At 47.2% G+C, this 21,929-nt stretch overlaps 1 protein-coding gene across 2 annotated transcripts; it reads right to left on the bottom strand.

The window, feature by feature from the left end:
• Window positions 1–1,144: 1,144 nt before the first annotated feature.
• Window positions 1,145–21,929, bottom strand: Lhx8 (LIM homeobox 8). Of its 2 annotated transcripts, XM_021662656.2 has the most exons (9): window positions 21,834–21,929; window positions 19,908–19,994; window positions 19,576–19,737; window positions 16,250–16,371; window positions 14,083–14,303; window positions 13,566–13,669; window positions 9,309–9,404; window positions 5,005–5,188; window positions 1,145–1,851 (listed from the first exon to the last, which is right to left on the bottom strand). In XM_021662656.2, exons 1-9 carry the CDS (start codon window positions 21,912–21,914, stop codon window positions 1,805–1,807), a joined length of 1,104 nt encoding a protein of 367 aa, XP_021518331.1. In that variant the 5' UTR covers window positions 21,915–21,929; the 3' UTR covers window positions 1,145–1,804. The 2 variants fall into 2 exon arrangements, with proteins under 2 accessions (XP_021518331.1, XP_021518332.1); XM_021662657.2 differs by lacking the exon at window positions 21,834–21,929 and having other exon boundaries at window positions 5,001–5,188; window positions 19,908–19,982.

The raw sequence follows: 21,929 nt of genomic DNA, 5'->3' as shown, positions 1-21,929 counted from the left end.
AGAATATTCACCCATTCTTGTAGCTCCGAATGGAAGAACTGTGGCCCCAACTTTGAGATTCATTTCTGGGAGTTTTACAAACTCTTACAGATTCAGGGGGAAAGAGCAGTGCAGACAAGCCTCACCTCTGGGCCCCTGCCAGGCTAATGGCTGAGGGTGCCAGTCACATGCAGCTGGGAATGTTCTCAAGCTGCCCAGTACAGAGCTTGGCTGATCCACAGGCATTTGCCCAGACATCTGGGAAAGGTAGAGCTGACGTCACCAACCTGCCCTGCCTGTGTCAGGTAGCGAGACCCAAGGAGATCGGTGTCAATCTCTCAGTATCAGAGACTGACTTTGGACTGTATTGTTTGGACTCTGGCCAAAGGGATTCCAACCAGAGCAGCAGGTTCAAAAAGAAAATTGTTCCTCCTTTCTCCACTTGAGATTGAAGCTTCTTGCACGAGGCAGATCGTTCAGTTACTTGTACCCACGTGACCACATCCTGGCGGCATTTATGGTGAGGAGGATGGAATTACAAATACTCCCCTAGGACTCCAGGCCCCAGCCAGAGGCACTTCTGCTCTGGTAAGCAAACACCACATAAGCCAAAGGGTCTCATGACCTTTCTCTCCCTACGAGGGCAATAAGAGACCAGCAGAGGGTGCAGAGTGGAGCTCGTGCTCACCTCTGTAATTCAGAGAGGGGCATCTACCTAAGCTAGGGTACAGTCCTGGGGCTAGAACTGACAACCAAGAGGCTTTTAGGGAAAAAGCAGTCACTTGGAAAACAAAACAAAACAAACCCAGAGCCTTTGTTCTAAAAAATCTACTCAAACTCAAATATTTCTAGTTTCTTTAAAACTCTGAAGAAAAATATGATATGGCTGCATTTCATGCCTAGAGTGGGCTACCCCAACAGTCAGTCTGAAGCACTCTGTCCTGAGTTCACCTTAGGTTGACTAGCAGTTTAGAAGTGATTAAGGGCCAAATGAGACATCTTCATGTGGGTTTGTTTTTGTTGTTGTTGTTGCTAAGACTAGTCATCTGCAAATAGGTTTCCCAATGAAACAAACTCATGACCCAACTCAAAACAAAATGGCTTAAAAAAAAATTAAGAGCAATTTACTGGTGACAACACACACAGAAGACGGGCTGGCTGCAACTTTCACAAGGATGCAAAGTGTTTAATGAACTTACAGCGGTAGGCTTCGTAAACTAGGTGTTATTTACAGCTAGAACTCCCAAGCGCAGACACTGCTGGGGTGTGCGCAGCATGCTACAGTGGATGCGCCTTCAGCTGATCCAGAAACACTGGCAAAATAAACTTCAGTTGCAAATTCACAGATACAAGCCTCAAGGTATAAAGTGTATATAACAAAAAATACAGATAATATTTATAACAATAACTTACAGGTACAAACTAATGATAAACTACAGTTTCACAAAGGATTGTAAACATTTTGCACATTATCAGTCCAGTCTTTTAGGCAAAGTGCTCTTTTGATGACAAATAAATTAACAGATAGACACTAGAGCCAACTATTTCCAGACAATACAAAAAAAATGTTTTGACTTGTTTTCTTCTTGTAAACATAAGTTTTACAAAAAAAACAAAATGAAGAATCAATAAAAGTGTCTTGCAGGCCAACTATAGATACATACCTGGGCAGCGAAAGGATGTTCAAAATGCTTTGAGTGTTAAATAAAAAATTAACATTAATATCTTTTCAATGGTATTTTATACATAATAAATGACAAGTTTATATCCTCAATCATTTCTATCCCTGAAAGAAGGAATTAGGTATGACTTATTGGCAGTTGGGTCATTGTATAGGGTAACAAGGGCTGGAGTCCAGGAGTTGTTGGTGAGCTACAAAACAGAAAGAGATGTGGGCATCAGTTCCTTAGGGTGACGGAGAGCGGCTTATACAAACAAGGGTCATCTCAAGTCAAGGTGCCTCTATCACTGTCTCAGGTGTGGGCATCAGTTTTATCTGAACTGACTGTATCCAGGTGTCAGACAGAAGAACAATCACTGTCGCTGTATCCCCTCAGCAGGACCACTGCCTCATTCACACAGTGAGTGTATTAAGTATCTGGGGGTTCCTCAAGCACCCCATCTTTAGTATAGTGGCGAACTCCATCTGTGTCTCATTTGCTGCCCCTTGCCCTGCAGTGAGAAAGGCCCTGTATGCAGATGCTATCTGTCTGTATGCGGGTGTGGGTGGGCCGCACCCCAGCTTCCCTTAGGAGTATGTGAGTGTGCTCTCCTTGAATTACAACTCATGGTTCTCCTTAGCCTCAGTCTCCAGGGTCCTGGGGATACAGGTGAGAAAGCCCGTGCTCTGCTGGCATCTAAACTTGATTGTCTTAAGTAGCACTGCGGTCCCTCAAAGGACGCAGGCAGTTCCACAGCAGCGTGACTGCATGGCACAATCGAATCATAAGCTGTTTGTTTGAGCAAAAACTTAAAATGAAATTCTGCTTTAGGTTAAGGCTGTGATGCTTCAAACCAAACCTCCCTCTTGAGAGCAATAGAGATCTGGGCAGTGACTTGATTGTGAGCTCAGAGGATATCTGAGGAGTGGAAAGTCCCACAGAGGAGAGAAAGAAAATGAGGCTTCTTCCCAACAGAGACACTAAAAGATTTGACACGTGAAGAATGTCTGACAGGCTGGGATGTTTACAGCTCAGTTAGAGATTTGGCAGGGTGGTGGAATAAACAAAAATCAAACACACACAGGCCGTGGTATAGGATCCAGAGCAGAAGAGCAGTGAGACTGAGTGAGACTAGCTTCAGGATGACTAAGCTGTTTAAGGTGATTTCCTGTGGCCCAAGTTTGTACTGCAGGAAACTGTCTGATAAAAGACAATCCAGGGCCTCAGGTTACTCCTTTCTCTTACCCAGTATCTGAAATGAAGTGCTTGTTTGTTTGTTTCTTGGCAGGTAATAAGATCTGGCCTGCCTTAAAACAGAGGGGAGACATCAGAGAAGATGCAGGAAAAAGAAGATACAGACACTGGAGCCGTCAAACATGAGGTCCCACACAACCCTGGGTAACGCAACTCTTCAAAGAAGGAATGACATGCCAAGCAGATGAGTGTCAGCACAGAGATGAAAGCCCTCATCGTAACACAGCAACTGAACAAGAAGCCAATTCATGGGCTTTATACTCTCTATACACATGGAATTTTCAAACTAGAGGAAAAATTAAAAGGAAATATACTAAAAATGGAAGGCCAAAAAGCTAGAAAAAAAAATATATATAAATCTTCATTATTGGCCTAAAATAATTTTGTGAGACAGGATCTCACTGTATAACCTTGGCTGGCCCAGAAGTTTGAGACCAGGCAAGTCTCAAACTCAGAGATCTACCTGCTTATGCCTCCTCCTGAGTGGTGGTGAAGATTAAGGACTAGGCCACCACAGCTAGATAAATAATCATTAAAGAAAAAAACAGAGTGGTCCTCTTATTGCAAGACATCAAACAACTTAGAAGCCTCAAGCAGAAGATACTTTCAACACATGTTATTACCAAAAGGCTTGATATGTAGGTTACAATCAAATAAAGTCGTTTTAAAAAAAAGAGAAACCATCAGATGAGAAACCAAATATATATACAGGATCTTCACAAGATATAAACAGATGTCCAAGGGACTGGGGAGGGGTGCCATCGTGTTTGTCTCGAGAAAAGGCTGGTAAACATACTGAGATGGCCAGATGAAGAAGGGGTGCGCGGTGCTGGCGGGAACAGGAGCACTTTTCAGCGCTCACACACAGCACGAGCTGGTCGACCAGTGGGAAGCTTGTGGCAGAAGAGCATGAAGCAGCAGCGTGCCTGCTCTGACCTGCCCTCCCAGACACACACCATAGAGTAGCTGAGTCACAGGTACCAGAAGATGTTTCTAAGACAGCCACAGCCACCATGTTCCTAAAATACCCAAAGGGAACACAGCAGGCTATCCACCCCCAAACAGAGGTGAAACGATTCCTGTTCTGTGGTGAGTTAGCAATGAGTGATCCTTACACTCCAGAAGAGAAGGAGAGGCACAAGGTCACAGTGCGAGTTTACAGGAAGCCACAGGATAAGAGTTCAGCGGGTAATAGCACTTGCTGCCAAGCCTGAGCACCAGGGTTCATGCCCCAGCATCCCCTGGGGCGAAAGGAGGTAACTGACTCCTCCGGTGTCCTCTGACCTCTACAGTGTGCCACCACACACGTGCACCCCCACACCCCCACAAATAAATAAATAAAATGTAAAAAAAAAGTTTAAAAAGAAAATAAGGACAATGCCTTTGAAGTCGAGATCAACTTTGGCTGAAGAGAATAAAGCCTAGAGGGGATGCTGGGCTTCTGGAGGCTGCTGCTGCTCACCTTTGTCTGGGTACCATTTACAGAGGATGCTCGCTGTGGCAGGCCACCAAGCCCAGCACTGGTGTGTGCCTTCTATATGTTTGACTTACTTCAATTAAAAAAAAAAAAAAGGTGGAAAAAACGAACAAAAACCCTCCAGGTCAGACAGATGACAACACCTTCTCTGACCATAGAAAAGTAAATTATTTAAATGTTTATCCAATTGAAAACAAAACAAAAAGGGGCTGGAGAGATGGCTCAGCCATTGTGAGGCTGCTCTTCCAGGGGACTCAGGTTCAATTCCCAGAACGCACAGGGCTGTTCAAAACTATCTGCTAACTTCTGTTCTAGGAGATCTGATGCCCTCTTCTGGCCTCCATGGTTACCTCATGCACAGACATACATGCAGGCAACGCCCTTACATATAACATAAAAACAAAGGGATTTTTTTAATTAAAAGAAGGAAGAGAAACAAAAAATGTTTCCAGTAAATGCCAAGTGGCAATTCACCACTGAGGTCTGCAGCTCAGCTGTAAAGCAAAGTGCTAAACAGTCGGCTAAGATCACTGTCTTCTATACCCTAGAATGTTTTTCAGCCATCACTGAGGTCTTCTGTCAGAACGTGAGATCAATAAGCACATGTTAGAAGTTACCAGCCGGACTACCTACCATCCATGTAAGAATGCAGTGCGGTCAGCATTGTCCCATCCTGGGGCACATAGGCAGAGTAAGCCATTTCTTCCAGCATGGGTGGAGACAGCCTGGATGGGGGGACGGCTGTGACTGGAGCGGAGGAGGAGTGATTCGGACTGACGTGTTTCTTGTGGCGGGCTCGGCAGTTCTGAAACCATACCTGACAAGAGGAGAGAGGTGGTAAGGTCACACAGCAGCTTCTGATCAATAGCCCTAGTCACTTATCCTACGTCCATCCACTGAGGAAGCTCTTGGTACAGCGATGCATGCCTGTAATCTCAGCACTTGGGAAGAGGAGGCAGGTAGATCATAAGTTCACGGTCATTTTTGGTTTTGTGGCAAGCTAGAGGCCAGTCTGGGATATACACGATCCAGCCACAAAATAATTCTAAAAGTCCACTGAATGGATAAACATTTTAGCTCAAGTATTAGAACACGCATTTTTTTTTTCTCAGCTATTAGTCTTTGGTGATTTACTTAAAGGTCTACTCTATGCTAAAGAAGTATCTTTTAAAAATGGTAAATCCTCGAGAATTCTGGAAATGTGCCTCTAGTTTTACTATTGGCATTTGGAGAAAGCAAAAAACAGGAAAGGTCTTTTAATCAGAACTTAAAAAGGAAAGTACTGTTGTATTCATAAGACACTTGCTGCATGCCTTCCAAATCCTTGTTCCCATTATTAAAACCCCCACTGGAAACTTGCAGCTTTCTACAAGATTCTTGATTGAGCCATCCCCATCACATTTAACCTGCTGAGTTCAATCTCTCGGTGAATACATAGATTGTTCCCTTAGAAGCATGCTAAGGTCAACTCTATGATAAGAACAATCTAGTTGTGTTTAAGTAGAATGAACTGCAAACACCCCCAACTGTTGAGACCTCATAAAAAGCGAAGTACCAACCATGCTGTTATCCACTCTACCACAGAAATGATGTACTTACAACTGGTGAGGCCAGATCTGGGTACGTGAGGCCTGACACTAGAGGCCAGTCTGCATGAGTGGACTCTGGACCGCAAAAGCCAACTTCAACACACAGTACAAGGCCCCGGGCACAATCCCTCTCTCTCTCTCTCACACACACACACACACACACACACACTCATACATACTCTCTCACACACACACACTCACACTCACACACACACACACTGATTACCCTCATTCCAAACAAATTGTGTCACAGCAGAAATGATAAAGAGTGAGCTAAGATCTTAAAGAAATTAGAATAAGCATTTGGCCTCTGGGTATAGCAAGCCAGGGAAAGGCCAGGGGTGTCACATGTGTCCAGGGATTCATGGCACAAGAGAAGCCGCAAAGAATTTATAAGGGAAAAAAGGTTGGCCTGATTTCAAAGACATACCCTGTTCCTTGGGACTAAAAAGCTGAGGGCTGGCCAGCCATGAATTCAAACCAAGGGAGACAAATTTACCAGTGTCCTAGGGCGTGCAGCCCAGAGCAGGTGACTACAGAAAGCGCAGGGTATGTTTCTAGGTGGAGGCTTAGGTATGAGCAAAAGCAGGATGAGGCCACAGAGTCCTCACTCACTCTCTGGAGATCACACCCAAAGTCTCCACCCCACGACCACCCACAGGTCTGTAACAGTGGCGCCACCCATCGCACAGAGTAGAAGACACAACACTGCCCACTGCTGAGCCGGTCTCCTGCCATCTTACCAAAAACATCAAACATTCAATGTACACAGTAAAAGTTTCAAACCAAAACTGAAATCTTTAAAAGCTAATGCTGGAGCTCAACCTGACTTGCATATCGTGGCCTAGATAAATGCCTGGAAACAGCCTGGCAGATGTCTCTCTTGGGTCCTTACTCCTGCAGTAATACAACCCACTGTGGGAAGACCATTCCGTCTTCTTTGCCAGATTCCCAATAGTCATGAACCTGACCTTCTTGCCTCCATTCTACCAGGAATGTACAAAGTCTGGAATTAGAAGGAACCCTCCAGGCTGTAGAGTCTGAAATACCGACGAGGAAACCTCATAGCCAGCAGCAGCATCAACACCGCAGACGCAGCTTGCCGTGAAGAAAGTTCATGATGAGCCAGTCCTTTCCATCTGCTCCTTCACAGACGCTTGAAGACACCCACCCTGCAGAGACTCTCCCTCCTGTCCTGCCCTCCTCGAGTTCATACTGCATTTAATACCACACCACTTCTCGGTCTTTTAAGCACTCCATTTGGTTTGACCCCTCTTCTGTGGACAGCGTGAGCAGCGCCGAGGCTGTGGGGACTGCCCCCTAGAGGAGACTAAACGCTCTGCAGTCATCCAGATATGCTGGAAGCCCTGTCTTCAGGGAAGCAGCTCCCACTGAGGGGAGGAGGGACGGGGTTCTGAGGAGGAAGTGGAGGCTGGGGATGGTCCCCAAGTGCAGGCTATTTGTTTACCCGAATCAATTCCTGCTCCCTCAAGAATAAGCGCCTCAACACCAACTAGAGGACCTCAGAAACAACATGCTTGTACCAAAAGAAATTCATAATCCACCAGTCCCAGACAAATTCTTTTCTTGCTGGTTATGATTAGTGCTTTTGGTTTCTTTTTAAAAACAAACAAAACCCTCAACAATTCCTTTAAATTATGTTCCCTGTCCCTGGCCTCTCTACGCCATCTTGGCCCCCTGTGGCACCTCTCTGACACCATCCTTCAAGCCCTCTGCTGCTTTGCCAGTGCGGTCTTTCTCATTAGGCCCTGCTCTACACCTTTCAGGCGATAACTGTGACCCTGTCTGTGCTCTCAGGTCCCTCATCCACTCTGTATACTCATATGGAGATTTTAAAGGATCAGCCCAAGTCCAAGGTGTGAGACTCTGGCTGGACCCTGCTCATCCCTTCTGATGCTGTTTTCACAGCCAGTTACCCCACTAGCAAGGCTAGCACAGGTAAAGGTGACTGTGGGCAACTCCCAGTGGACAACTGAGCTTTCTTTGACTTCTGATTTAGCAACGATCTTTCCTCTGCTTCTCTCTTGCTGTGTCCAGGCTGTGTCCTCATCCTGCTAGCAGCCAGTATCTGCTATCACTCACAGCTAGTAAGAAACTCTCTGGAGTGTAGCTATGGACCCACACTGCAGTCAGATCTCTTAAAAGCAAGAACACATACACATACACACATAAACACACATTGCAATAGTTTCCTGGTCACCACAACCAAAAGTCCTGGGTCCACTCTTCCCGTGTTTTATCACCTTGTCCTTTCTTTCCCACATCATGTTATAACTTCCCTCTGCAAAGGGTGCTCAACATGCACAGGCTTTTGCAATTCCAAACCCAGAATTTTCTTATGTGAACTCTACAGAATAGTATGTTTGGCTACACCTCATTCTTTCCTAGCTTTGGTCATATCACCTCTTCTCCCTGATCTTTAGTAAAGGCAGTTGACACCCTATACAAGGAGGGGTTGGGCAGAAACGGGGAGGAAAGGGGAAAACAGCAGGGAAGAGGAGAGGAGAGCTGAGCTCAGAACAAGATTTGGCTTGGAACTTCTAGCCCAAGGCTTAGAGCTTCTCTGAACAGAATAAAAATGAGTAAGGAGTTATCTGACAAATGTGGCCTACTCCTGGAAAGCCCATTTCAGGCTGTTGTTTAACAGTTTCCTCTAAAATTGAAACATTCCATCCTTCAGGAAGGTCCTTAAGCAGGAGGGTAAGCTACTCAGAATAGCTTCAGGAAGTCCCTGAAACCGACCAGATTCACTAGGCACCTTTCCTGACAGAGTAAATGATAAAAGCTGAGACCGACTCTCACAAAAGCAAAGCTGTTAAGAAAATTCTGAGGCTAGACCAGCAGAAGCAGCAAATGCCTGAAAATGGAAACCAGCTGGCCAAGCTACCCAGAAGAGGTTTATATCAATGGAGTCACTCGAACAGGACACTCTCCAACCTGTTTAGCTGCCTGCAGGCTGTGCAGTGTGCTCTAGGCACCCAGATTTGTGAGCTATTGCTCAGACTGGAGCAGGCTTTGGTGATGCAGCTATCTGTGAGTTATTTTTGCTCCTGTAAGCAACCCCTCACCCACACACCTGTAACAACAATAAAACTCATTGTTCACCAGGTTGTACTTTGGTGGTGTCTATACTTTGGTCTGTCGTTGGCGTCCTGTCTGGAGTGAGTGAGGACACATGTATGCTGCATCTCCCCAGGAAAGGTCACATACTCTTTTTAAAATGTAGCTCAGAGTGAAAGTAGGAGGAGCATTCTGAGGTTTTGTCACAGAGGAAGAGCAGACACACCCACAACATCAGATGCAGAATTCTTTGCATCCTTGCTTTACCTGTATGACACGTCTGCTTAAGCCTGTCCTTTCTGCCAGTTTCTGGAGGGTCTGTGCATCTGGGTTGTTGTCCTGAGCGAACTGTGCTTGCATAACCTGTAGGTTTTAAAGATAAAACGTTGGGAGCAAATAGTTAAAAGCTTTATTTTTTGCATCTTGCTGGTGGAACAGATAAGACAAAGAAAATGAGATTTGTGCTTTGGTACTTGAAAATTAATGCAGCCAAGCTCAAGTGAAAGCAAGGCATACTATGTAAATTTGCACAAACTCTTATGCTGAGATCTTTAAAGATCACCCACTGCAGCATGAACTCGGCCTCTCAGCTGTGCCATTACAGATGCTATCCCTCTCCATGAGTCTCAGAGCTCACCAACAGAACACACAAGCCACACCACAGTTGTCTCTGGCCTCCAAGGGTCTGAACGGCCTCAAGACCCCTCACATGGTTTTCACTGAATTTCAAATAGATTGTGCTGCAGTGGTAGAGTCCGCTGCTGCGTGTGAAAGGCATTTGCTCCACGCGAAGCAACCTCTGAGATTTAACAAGGTGAAACATCCTTTAGGCCGTGCACAAGAGCTGAGCAAAGTCTGGCAGTTCAGCCGTGACGACCTGGACTAATACCACCATGCCAAGTACTACGGCATGTATGTGGTCATAGATGGCAGGGGTAGAAACTTAAGAACTTTAAGTTCCTAGAAGAAAAATACAAAAATGCCAACAATCATTTCTAATCAAAGGTAATGAGAAGAGGAAAATGAAAACCACAGTCAAGGCCTCTGGGAGCAAACAGAGGGAATCATGAGAATCCAGTAATCTTGAATTTTAGTACACAAAGTCAAACAGCTGAGGGAGTATGAGAAAAGATAACTAATAAAGAATACGGGGCTTCGGTAGGCCTTGCTTGCCGGGGCTGTGAGGTGAGCACCTGTCCTCACCTTGCCCCCACCCCACCCCAGGCAGTATGGACTGTAGCCCTGGCCTGTTCCCGCCAGTGCCTGCCTCTTCACTTGCCATAGGTAGCCTAACAGATCACTTCCCAAAACCCATCTCTCTGGAGAGGTAATAGCTCCCAGGGGTCTAGGGGAAAAGTATCCCTCCACATTGCCCCACCCCCGTGGTGGGCACTACACTCTCTGCAGGGGCTGCAGTGCAATGTACACGTCAGAGCTGGTGACAGAGGAACCTTGACAACTTGAGGAACGTCTCAAGAGCATGGAGAGAAGTCCAGGGTGAGCCAGAAACATGTGTGGCTGCAAATGACCCTTTCAGTAAGATGCCCTGGTTAGTGGCTCCCCTAGAATCAAGTGCTCCTGGCTCCTCACTCAATGTTGTATCAGTATATTCACTGTAAAAGGGACATAGACTTGTTCTTATTTTAACAAATGGCAAAATGGACTCTGTCCCTTCATTCTTCCCTCCCTAATCCAAGGAACTGCTTTCCTGTGGTGTTGCTTGTGTGAGGGTGACTTGAGCGTAACATCCCAAAGACAAAATGACGAGTGAATTGATTGTGCCTTTAATTTTTCACAAAGATAAAGCAAAACTGATGTTTGGGGGTTTGCTTCTAAAGTCATCACTGATTCTCTGATTAAAAAAGAAATAAAAGACCCTCGGAAGTAAAAATTTAATAATAAAACCAACATACATTTAGCAAGAGAATTCATCAAGGAATGAAATAGAACGTAAGTACACTCTGACCATTTAGAACTAGAATACTCTAAAGAAAATAGTACACTCATTGTCTTTCCTTTCCAGGCCTCCCTAGTGCCAGTATTTGGTCTCTCTCTCTCTCTCTCTCTCTCTCTCTCTCTCTCTCTCACACACACACACACACACACACACACACACACACACAAAGAAAAGACAAACCTTTGAATTCCTACTTAGTTTCTCTACTCTGCAGATATTCTAGCTACTACAAACTACTCCCAGTCCTTCTGGGAACTCTTGGGGGGAGGAGTATGGCAAAGCCCTGTAGCGTCATCAATTTAACACCAAGAGGTCTACCAGAAAAGCCAGGTGCCAACCTTGGCGCATCTGATGCGGAGCCATGGCACCAGCAGGAATTTAAGTATACTTCTCATCAGTGGGCCATGTTTCAGACACATCTGTAGAGACACACCCTCTGATTTGGAAACTTCTTCCTGTGAGACTTGGAAATGGAATTTTAGGAATTTCTTTAGCTATCCTATGTTAACACTCCTCTGTCCAAAGCAAGGACCTCCCGGGCAGTCTTAACTCAGTTTTCAGGGGCAATTTTAAATTATTTTGTTTAAGTCGATATCTGAATATATTCAGTTTTCTCAAAATTGAGGCAATTTGACAAGGGGATTATAATGCTTGATTTATCAGATAATCTGTTGAAAGTAAGTGATTCAGCTCTTTTTCTTTCCTCTCTTTTAAATCTATGGCTATACCAGCTTTCCTGTTCTTTGGAACAACTGAGGATTGTACCTCATTTGTTTTGACAGTCTTGGGTATAAGCATCAGTGCTACTGAATGCAGAATAAGTGAGACCATACTTTCACTTTTTAGAACCTGCTCTGATCATTTTAAAGCTTATGGTTCAGGTCATGGTCTCACACAGCAACTCATGGTTTAAGTATTTTGTGAACGTGGCACATTGTAATTATAAGGCTGTCTGCAAGCTTCAGAATTTCTCTTCTCTGGACTGCTGGGTTCTAGTGAAGCACATGGTCTCACAGAGGTGGGCACATCTGTGTGAGCCTCCTCTGTGCTAGTCCCTTGAGTGGCTGGTTACTTTGTGGGTCACTCCTGTGCCCCATGGAGAGGCAGACTACCCTGAGGACTTGCTGGAACGGGTGAGGAGTTGAAGACATAGACAGGATTGGGCAGAAAAAAACTCCACAAATATTCCATCTTATTTTTTTTTCTGTAATTATCTCTTCCCACAGGAGGTTATATAGTTACCCGCCGTGACTTCAAGATTCCAGTTTTAACTGTAATAAGGAATTTTCATATCCAAGTTATGAAGCCTGTAATTGTCAAAGTCACAGTCAGCTCCAAATCTGGCCATTTCCAAATCTGATACTTGTCTGTTAGGGAATCTGTCTAACCCAGCCTACTTACTATGACTGGGTGTTTTTGCAAAGCTTGGATAAGAATTCACTCCAACCTCAGGATGTATGTGACTGTCTCCAACACTCTAGGAAACATCAGAGCAACAAGGCTCAAATGATGTCTTATTCTTCATGAATTACTCTTGGTAAAAGACTTTATGTCTAATGAACACACCAAGCAACTGTGTACTTGGAGGGCTTTTTCTTAATGGATCTCGATTTTAATACTCAGCCTCTGGTCTATTGCCAAATTCCCTCAGAACACTGGTCACGTCCAGGGTACCCCTCTAATCATTCCTTAAAATACCACTCTTGAGTCTGAAATTCCCTGACTACTAGGTGTGGTTTTTCCTTCATCTGTTAACAAGACGGGCTTGCCTTCAGCTCAGGACTGCAACATGCCCAGCAGCCCCTGCGAAAGTGCAGTAAACCATTTATCTTAGCACAAAACAAAATACTTCAGCCACACCGATCTTTTAGGAAATATGACAGAAAGAATCTCCACATGTAGACTTAAATACACAGCAAGGAGTATTGTCTTGACAGTTTGCACAAATGAGATGTGGTCACACCCAGGACAACTGTGATGAGGACTTTCCTCTATTTCCAAGGGCAGGGTCTGCCTTAGTGGGAGAGTGGAGTCTCTGCCTCAACCCTTTATGACTGGTGCCAGCCAGTAGGCTCCTGTCTGTCCTGGGCAGTTTCTGTTCTTCCCTAGACCAAATTCGCACAATTTTTAACATTCAATAACACACGATTTACTCAAACAACATCACATCAGAGCCCCATAGCCCTGGGTGCTGCCTCCTTCAGCTGAGTTTCCAGTCATCCTCTCTGTTCTCTTACATGTAACAAAACCTCTGCCTTAGACTGATGCTCCTGGAAGCCACAACAGACCAATATTGTGTCCCAGTTTGATGTTGATACCAAAAGATAGGAAGCTACTATGAGTAGACTTGGCAGACCATGGCTTTTTAGGGCAGTAAGTACACATTTATACTCTTCATTGAGTTAGATCTTTAAAAGAAATTTTAGGACAACCTTTTAGAAAACGACACTCTCAGGCAGCATGGAGAGCCCGTTTTTATTTTGCTTTAGGTCTGGGGTTTTTTGTTTGTTTGTTCTTTTGCGGGGAGGAAGGGGCTTCAAAGATCACAAACATCTTGCCACATCTACCTGCAGCTGATCGGCTGTAAAGCTGGTCCGGGCTCTTTTGGCTGGCTTTGGGTGAGTAACATCCTGTTCTGTGAGGAGGGCTCCTTCCACCGTAATCCCGTTACCTGCGGTTTAAAAACACACCACCCAGCTGGTAACACGGATGGGGCTGTAATTCTGCACACTTTCCTCACACACCTAAAGTGTTAAAACATGTTGCAAATGTACTCTAGAAGTCAGTGTTTTATAGCCTTCTGTGCTCTGCCTGAAATGCAGTCAGTTAAAAGCGTACGTCTAAGGCCCACCCTAGGAAGGCAAATAAACAGAAAACAAAGGCTGACCCCGGACTCCAGGCTGCTGTCTCAGACTCTAGTATGGAACTAACATAGAGGCCACCGCTTGGCTGCAAGTCAGCACGTGGAGCCCTTTACTGGTGGCAGTGCTCACTCCACCCCCTCTAATGACCTTGGGGCATCATCAATTTCTCTCTTCATTCATCAACCTGAAAGACTCTGGCTGATACTTTGCACTGACTCACCATTCTCCACTTCTCTCTTTAGATTATCCAGCATGCAGTCGAAATGTACTCTGCACAGGACTTTCTCCTCCACCAAGGCGAACTCCTCTCCAGTTGACAACTGCCTCTTGCAAGAGAAGCAGGCAAAGCAGGCCAAGTGATACACATTGCCCTTGGCCCTGCGGACCCAGTCAGTGGAGTGGATGTGCCTGCCACAGCGGGAGCAGCGTGTTCCGTACCGCCTGCACAACAGGGAGGAGGCACAGCGAGGCGTTTGTCAGGAACCTTTAACACACCACCGTCTATCGGAATTATGTGAGCTGTTAAGTACTTTGAAACAGGAATTAATTCTTCTTCTTAATGTCAATATGGGAAGCACTGAGACAGGGTCCCCGTTCAAATCTGTTTTAAAAAAATGTCCCCCAGAAGTTTTCTTTTCATTTTTTCTTTTAAAATAAATGAAACAGGAGTTTCAAACAGCCCTTTTATTGGGTCAAATATTGAGGCCTGTGTAGTTTACCTAGAGATTCCAGATACACGCGTATACTCACACAGGCACACTCCAAGCTGAAAACTTCAAAGGGCAAAACTATGCCAAGTCAACACAGAAACACAGACCGACAAGAAACCTAGTTGAGGGCATGGGATAGCCCATGGGGGTAACAAACACACTGGGTTAGTCCCTAGCACCAGAAACAAACAAAAGACCCACTGAAACCAAGGGGAGGGCAGTGGGGGCAGACAGTGTTAGCATATCTATATTAGAAATTATCAGAGAATGTACAGGGTCTACACGAGGAGGAAAAATCCAAAAGTGCTCCAGTCATGACAACGGCCACACTGCCAGCCATCGGACGCTGCAAAGAGCGTCTAAATCCTACGGATACATCTATCGGCATTTACAAGATCCCGGGGCCGTGGCAACTGCTCTCCTCCCAGTCTTAGTGCCCTGGTGTGACTCCACCGAAGTCACTGGTGGACCAGGTTAGTTCGCTTATCTGCCTGTGTCTACCCAGGGACCATCTCTAATTGCCAGTTATTTAATAGGAGTACTGAATTCTAAAGATTAGTTTCAGAACATATAAAAAATCCAAAAGAAATAGATCTTTTTAATGAATTTTTTTAAAAAACAAAATTTTCATAAGGTGTTTATTTACCACAAAAGAGTAAACATACTCTAAGTTGAAGAGTAATTGTTACTAATGCAAGATAAATTTTTTTAAAAAGGAGAATAACACTGGTGAGAAGTGCACATTTTTGGTAATTGTAAAGATCACTTGTCTTATATGGCTGGCTCTGCCTCACTAAAATGCATGTGAGTTGTATCCAGTGCCAAACGCTGATCTCTCTGAAAGGTTTCCGCATCAACACTGTAATTAGGGTTACTAAGTTTGCTAGACAGAATTCTACAGTGAACGTTTCCTCATTTAGGAATGCAAGTAAAGAAGAGATAGACATGACCCCGTTTAAAGCAATGCCTACAACTTTAGACAACTCTCCCCAAAGAAGTAGGTTCTGGAAGACACCTGACACTTAGCCAGCCATGGGGAACCACAGAAAGAACACGCCGTGTTTAATATAGTCTCGCAAACCAAAGTCAAAGGACAGACCACAAATAAAGGCAGGATCTCTGGCAGAACACTTCAGGGATAGTTTGTTCTTCAGATAATAGTGTGGCTGATTACAGTATCCAAGCCCCTGACACCTTGGAGGTTTATTACCAGGGATCATTTCCTGCATAGGGATTTTATTCCATTTCAACACTGACTTGAAACGAGGGCACTGCTACCATCGTGTGTCTCGTCCTTTATTTCATAGCCCAAAAGCCTGTTTTGAATACCTCAAACTTCCATCCTCTAGAGTGGGGATAGAATCCAAAATGAAGTTTTACTTAGACAATTCCTAAAGGAAGCACGCTAACACTAATTTAGTTTTAGTACAAATTATAACCATCCTCCCCCCACACAGAAATTTTAGAAGTTGATCATGGTGCTTGAATCCTCTAATCTCAGCAATTGAGACATACACAGGAGGTTTACTGCGTAGCAAGATACGATCTCAAAAACTATTGTCAAATATATCGTAATAGTTGGCCTTGAGTAAATAAACCATGTCAAAAATCCCTCTTATAGAGGTCTTCTTAAATGACTCTGTGGGTGTTTATTAAAATGAAAGCTTGGCAGTATACCTGAAGTAATCAAGTTTACAGAAGATGTCTTTATCCTTAATATAACAGCTTGTGTGCCTTCCCAGGGACGTTCTGCAGACACTGCAGGACAGACAGCGGACATGCCAGCACAGGTCATTCACCTGCAAGGGGAAAATGAGGGTGAGCAGCACGTCAGCACACATCCCCTTCAGAGCCCAGCGGACTCTGTGAGAGCGGTCAGCCCTGCGATACCCAGCATAGCTCGGGATGCTTCCACCCAGACAGCACCCTTGACACAAGAACAGCCATCTGGCTGTGTCCTCTCTACACTCCAGCAAGAAAGCAGACTCCCACAGGCTATGTTTCAAGTTTGTTTTCTTATTCTTTTGAAGGTTTCAGGTTTTCTTTCACAGTCATTCTCTCCTCTGTCCCTTTCCCTCTGAGGAGACCTCAAGCGAAAAACATTTATTCTAGAGCCATCTATCCAGGTTCTCTTTTTGTCTTTGCTCCAATCCCTTCTACAGTGAAACCTGGCAGCTATGGAAGTCAACACACAAACCTTTTGACCTATATTTTGGCCAAATAGCTATAAACTGTGCTCCTATCAGGAAGAACCACAGAGACAGAAAACAGCTTTTTAAAATACTTACCCTAATCAAGAAAGCAAGCACTAGGTTTCCCTCACACACCTGAGATTGCTGCAGTAGAGAAACTGACTCTGCTCTCCCTAACCCCCTAACATGCACAGCTACCAGGAGCAAAGTGCCAAGGAGGAGGCTACTGGGAACCTACCTATCTAACCATCTACCTTCTGGAGAAAGATATATAATCATGGGTGGTTTTAAATGCATCCAGGGAAATATATTTGTTTGCACTTCAGGTAGTGAGACAGGACAGTATTTAATAAGCAGGGTACTCTAGGCTTTGACTTAGGAGCAAGGAATGTCTGGGAACAAATAGCCACTCAGGTCACCTGAAGCTGGGGCTGCCCTCCTTTCAGATCGGAGCTTCAGCCACCAAGCGGAGTACTGGGCTGTGCTGGCCTGCAGGCTGGGGCTGACCAGGTTTGTGCCTTGTAACTACCAGTCGGGTGTTTTACTGATAGGGAGATACAAATGATATTGTAAAGAAAATGATGGTTTTCTAAGGAGTTAGGAGCCTCTTCCCAAAGCAACATTTAATTTCTGATGAAAATTTATGTTTGAAGTCTGGGTCTTTCTTCAAGAGAACTATATATTCATTATTTTTAAAAAGTCAATTGGATTAAAATGGGTTAAAAATAGTAACTGAGAAAAATACTTCCTGGAAGTTGAGATGTTATTTTCCTCATGTTTTCCTGTAAATTGTACCCAGTTAATATAGACCGTCCAAGTGTCCTGAGTGTCCATCTCTTGGGGCCTTATTTAAATCACACCCAGGCTTTTGTTTTGTTTTCTAAAGTAAGGCTTTAAAACAAAGCTGGGGCCTCTCTCTAACTCTACAAAAGCCAGACCTCAAGCTTGGCCTGACACCTTTCCTCAAAGGTTCTTTTGAAAAACAAAAGAAAGATTCTTAACAGTCCCTGTTCTGCTAAGGACTGAAGGGAGCCGGGGAAGATTCTGGAAGGGGTTCTGGACTCCTTCCCATAAAAGTATTCAAGGAGTATTCATCCAGTATGGCTGCAGACCGGGCTAGGACAGGACAGGGCTATAAAGGGGCAGCAGGTGACAGTCTCTTCTGCCTGACTCTCTGTGGCCTGCCCTCAGCATGGTGTTTCCCTATAGTCTCAAAAGCTTCATTTACACTGGATCAAAACACTTCTTCCCAGAGAGAAGTTATGATTCAAACTTAGAGTGAGAAGACAGCACTTTAACTGGAGAGAGGGAGGCTTCGAACTTCAAGTTTCTACATGATCCCATGGTATCAAATTTTAAGCAACTTAAAAATCCTAGTACGATATGGTTGTATGTTGAAAACTTTCCTAGGTAGACTCCTGTCCAATTACAAAAGATAACTTTGCAGAACCACTTAGATATGATTTCTCTACACTATGAAGACACGCATAAGCAATGCATAAAATTATACAAGATGAATGCTAGAATCCGTAGAATTCAGACGATGACCTTGACCTGTGTAACTATTTTCTATATCTGAAGTCCGGTTCAGAAACTCTGTTGAAGCTTCTGCCGGTGACTGAGAACCTTGTTCAAAACAAGAAGCTAATTTGACTTGGTGGATGGTTTTGTACCACTGCGCTTTCTAAGTAGTAAAACTGGAAATGGGATTTTAAGAATGCAGATTTAAAGAGAAAGCCAGGGTAACTTGCCAGCTTCAGGAATCAACTAACAACACTGAAAATGTTTTTACCCAAGCCGCTTTGGTGCTTTGTCTGGGCCCTCCAGAGCGATATTCTCGTCCCGCCCAGGAGGCAGCTCCCGAATGTTGACAAGAGCTTAGAGAAACCCACTAATTCACTTTTTGAACTTTTACTCTCTGTAATTAATCCTTCTGAAACTGAAGCTTGGAAGCTTGGGTAGGGTCAGAAAGTGAACTGGTTTGCAACTCATTTGGTATATTAGAAAACATTATTTTACATAGTGGTTTTTAAAAGCTATTGAAGTTGGAAATCCAATGTGCTCAGATTAAGACGCATGGGACCCAATATCCTGCTTGCAGTAACTTGGGTTAACTGCAGCCAGCCAGAATCTCAACTCCAAAACCCCCTCCCGCCCCCGCGCACAGTATTTTAAGAGAACAGTTAAAGCAAATTAAGGCAGACAGTCAACTCTCAAACCGCCACGTGAAACACTTCCAGCGAGGCTCTTCCAGGGGCGCCTAATTGTACTTCCCTTTGCCCTGGTCGGACATAACTCCATTGCGCTTAGCAAAATCTGGGAGGTAGCGAAAGAGCTTCTAAAGCCTTATATAAACCGTGGCTTTGGGTACATTCCAGGTACCTGTAAATAAATGTATGACCACGATGATAAATAGTTCAAAACAAAAGATCTTTTAAGGCGCTTGACTGTGCTTTTAGTCACAGAAGGAGCCGTTCGATGCGGAATGGCACACCGACCCGGGACTGCTCAGATGGAGCACGGGTGTGTTGGAGGAGACTAACGGATTTTTAAGTAAATAAGGTCTAGCTTGGAAAACAAAAGGCCAGGCAGCTGGCAGCTGTTTCAGGCTGGGTGGCGCTTCCCCAAGCCCTTCTTTTGCTGGTGGGGACCGTCCCCGTACTGGTTCACAACAAGGAAAACTCTACAGTTCCCAGCACACTCTCCTGCCGCGGGCCATAGAGCGCCGGATTTGCTGCCGCGAGGCGGGGCACTGTCCCAGAGCCTCGCGCCGACTCCTGTCGGGGCTCCCTCGCTCACCCCGCTTCCTACCTTGAGGAGGTATTTGTCCACGATCTCCAGGCCGCAGCTGCTGCACACACACTTGCCGGGCGGGCACACGGAGCCCGAGGCCATGGACTGGGGCGAGGGCGACGGGGAGAGCGGGGCGGAGGAGGAGCAGGAGTCCTCGTCCCCGGCGCCGTCGGGGTTCACCTGCGGGAACAGCCGGGCGCTGCTGCAGGCCCCCCTCCCCTCCACGGCTCACGCCCCGCGGGGGCACCCAGGCTGCGCCCCCTCCCGGCCCTCCGCCCCGCTGGCTCCCGGGGCTCCCAGCCCCGCGGGCCCCGGAGCCGGGCACCCGCGCGGGCCGCCGCCCCACTCACCGCTGCGTCTTCCCCGGCGCCCTTGCGCGTCCTCCCGGCCGCCGGGGCTGCAGGCCGCCCGCACTCCTCCGACATGAGCCCGGGGCGCTGCGCCGCGAGAGCGGGAGGGCGGGAGACGCGGTCAGCGGGCCCCGCTCGGCCAGCGCCGCTCAGGCCGCGCACGGGCGGCGCGTGCGGCCGCGGCACCTGAGCCCGGCGCAGCTGCGGGCTCCGGGCCGCCCAGGACTGCCCGCCCGAGCCGCGCTCGCCCGGCTCCCCGCCCCCACGGGGGACCCAGCTAATAGCCGGCCTCCGAGCACAAAGCGAGCGCTTTCTAGACGTCAATCACGGGAGCGGGGAACACCCGGCTAAAGGGGGCACGGGGCGGGGGGAGGGGGAGAGAAGAAAAGGGACTGAGGAGGGGGTGGGGAGCGCAACTCGATTTCTTTAATAACCGCAATTAAAAGAGCAAGACACACATATATTTTTAAGGGGGGGGCTTTTTGAATAGGATAGCCCGAAAGGTGAAGAGGTTTAATCGGATACTTGAAAGCTAATTACAGTGGGATTTAAGAAGCCTGGTGTTTGTTCCGACAATTTGAATGAAAATGCTTCAGATTAAACGGAGCCAGCAGCTCTTTGGTAAACTTAAAGCAATTAGAACCCTAAGCGACTTACACTGGTTTCTTTCAGGTGTGAATTGCCACTTAGTGCTCAGTAAGTCAACATTTTAGCTACTAAAGGATTATTTTTAACCAGTGCAAAAAGCGGGTTGCATAATGGAAATATCCAGCTGAATTTAATTTGTCCCATTAAAAAAAAAAAAAAAAAAAAAAAAAAAAAAAAAAAAAGCACCTCACCCGACGCGGGTCGGAAGGTTTCCGAGCGGGCGGCCCGGGTCTGCCCGAGCCCCGGCTGCACTTTCAGTTTTGTTCTACAGAACAGAACCTCCCGAAGTCCGGGGTCGGGCTAGTGGGTGCGAGGGTTCCCGCCTCCCTCGGCGTTCCCAAGCGCGTTCCCCGCCCCGGGAGAGTCCGGGGGCCGCTCCGGGGGCCGCCGGCGCGGGGTGCGTCCGCGAAACTCCCGCCGCCCACCGCCCGGCGGGCCCGAGCCAGCCGCGCCCCGCCCGCGCCCTGCCGGAAGCCGCCGGGGACCCCGGGCCGGCTGAGCGCCCCGGCCGTGCGCCCCGGACTAGGCTGAGCGTCCCGTCCGTGCACCCCGGACTAGGCTGAGCGCCCCGGCCGTGCACCCCGGACTAGGCTGAGCGTCCCGCCGTGCGCCCCGGACTGGGCTGAGCGTCCCGCCGTGCGCCCGGGACTGGGCTGAGCGTCCCGCCGTGCGCCCCGGCCGTGCGCCCCGGACTGGGCTGAGCGTCCCGCCGTGCGCCCCGGGCCCGGCCGCGCGCCCCGGTCTAGCTTCCCGAGCTGGCTGACAGCTTGCCTGCTCCCCGTTAGGCTCGCCTGGCGCCGCGGACCTGGCCCCTCTGGCCGACTGTTCTTCTGGTCCTCTCTAAGAGCGGGGCTCCAGACGACCCACGTCCTTGGGTCTGTCGCCGCGGGTCCTCGGGCCCCTCGCGCACCTGACGGGCGGCCAGAGCCGGGCTCAGCGGGACGCGGCGGCTGGTACCTGGCGCCTGGTAGCCTAGATGCCCCGACCCTGCCCCGGATCCCCGCGACCGGAGCTTCAACTGAGTAAAAGCAGGACTCACACGGCCCGCGAGCGCCCTAGGCTCCAGGCTTCGCCTCCCAACTCGCGTGTCCATGCTCCAGGTTAAGGGCACCCGTGGGGAGGGGACGCGCTGATTACTACCTAACGCTGCTACGTAATAATAATAATAATAAAAACAACTGTCAGGCCTGGAGCCGAGGCGGCGACGGGCTGGCCGACCACTCTCCAGGCGCAAGGACAGAGCCCCCGGCGGCCCGGCCGGCCGGCGTGGCTGCTCACCTTCTCCCGGGGAACCGCCAGCTCCGGCGCGTCCTTCCCCTCCAGCTTGCGCACGAACATCTGCTCGCTCTTCCAGTACATGGCCCCGCGGCGCTG

Source organism: Meriones unguiculatus, chromosome 10, assembly GCF_030254825.1.
Source record: "Meriones unguiculatus strain TT.TT164.6M chromosome 10, Bangor_MerUng_6.1, whole genome shotgun sequence".
NCBI classification, from domain to species: Eukaryota; Metazoa; Chordata; class Mammalia; order Rodentia; family Muridae; genus Meriones; species Meriones unguiculatus.
This window is presented reverse-complemented; position numbering and strand designations above follow the sequence as displayed.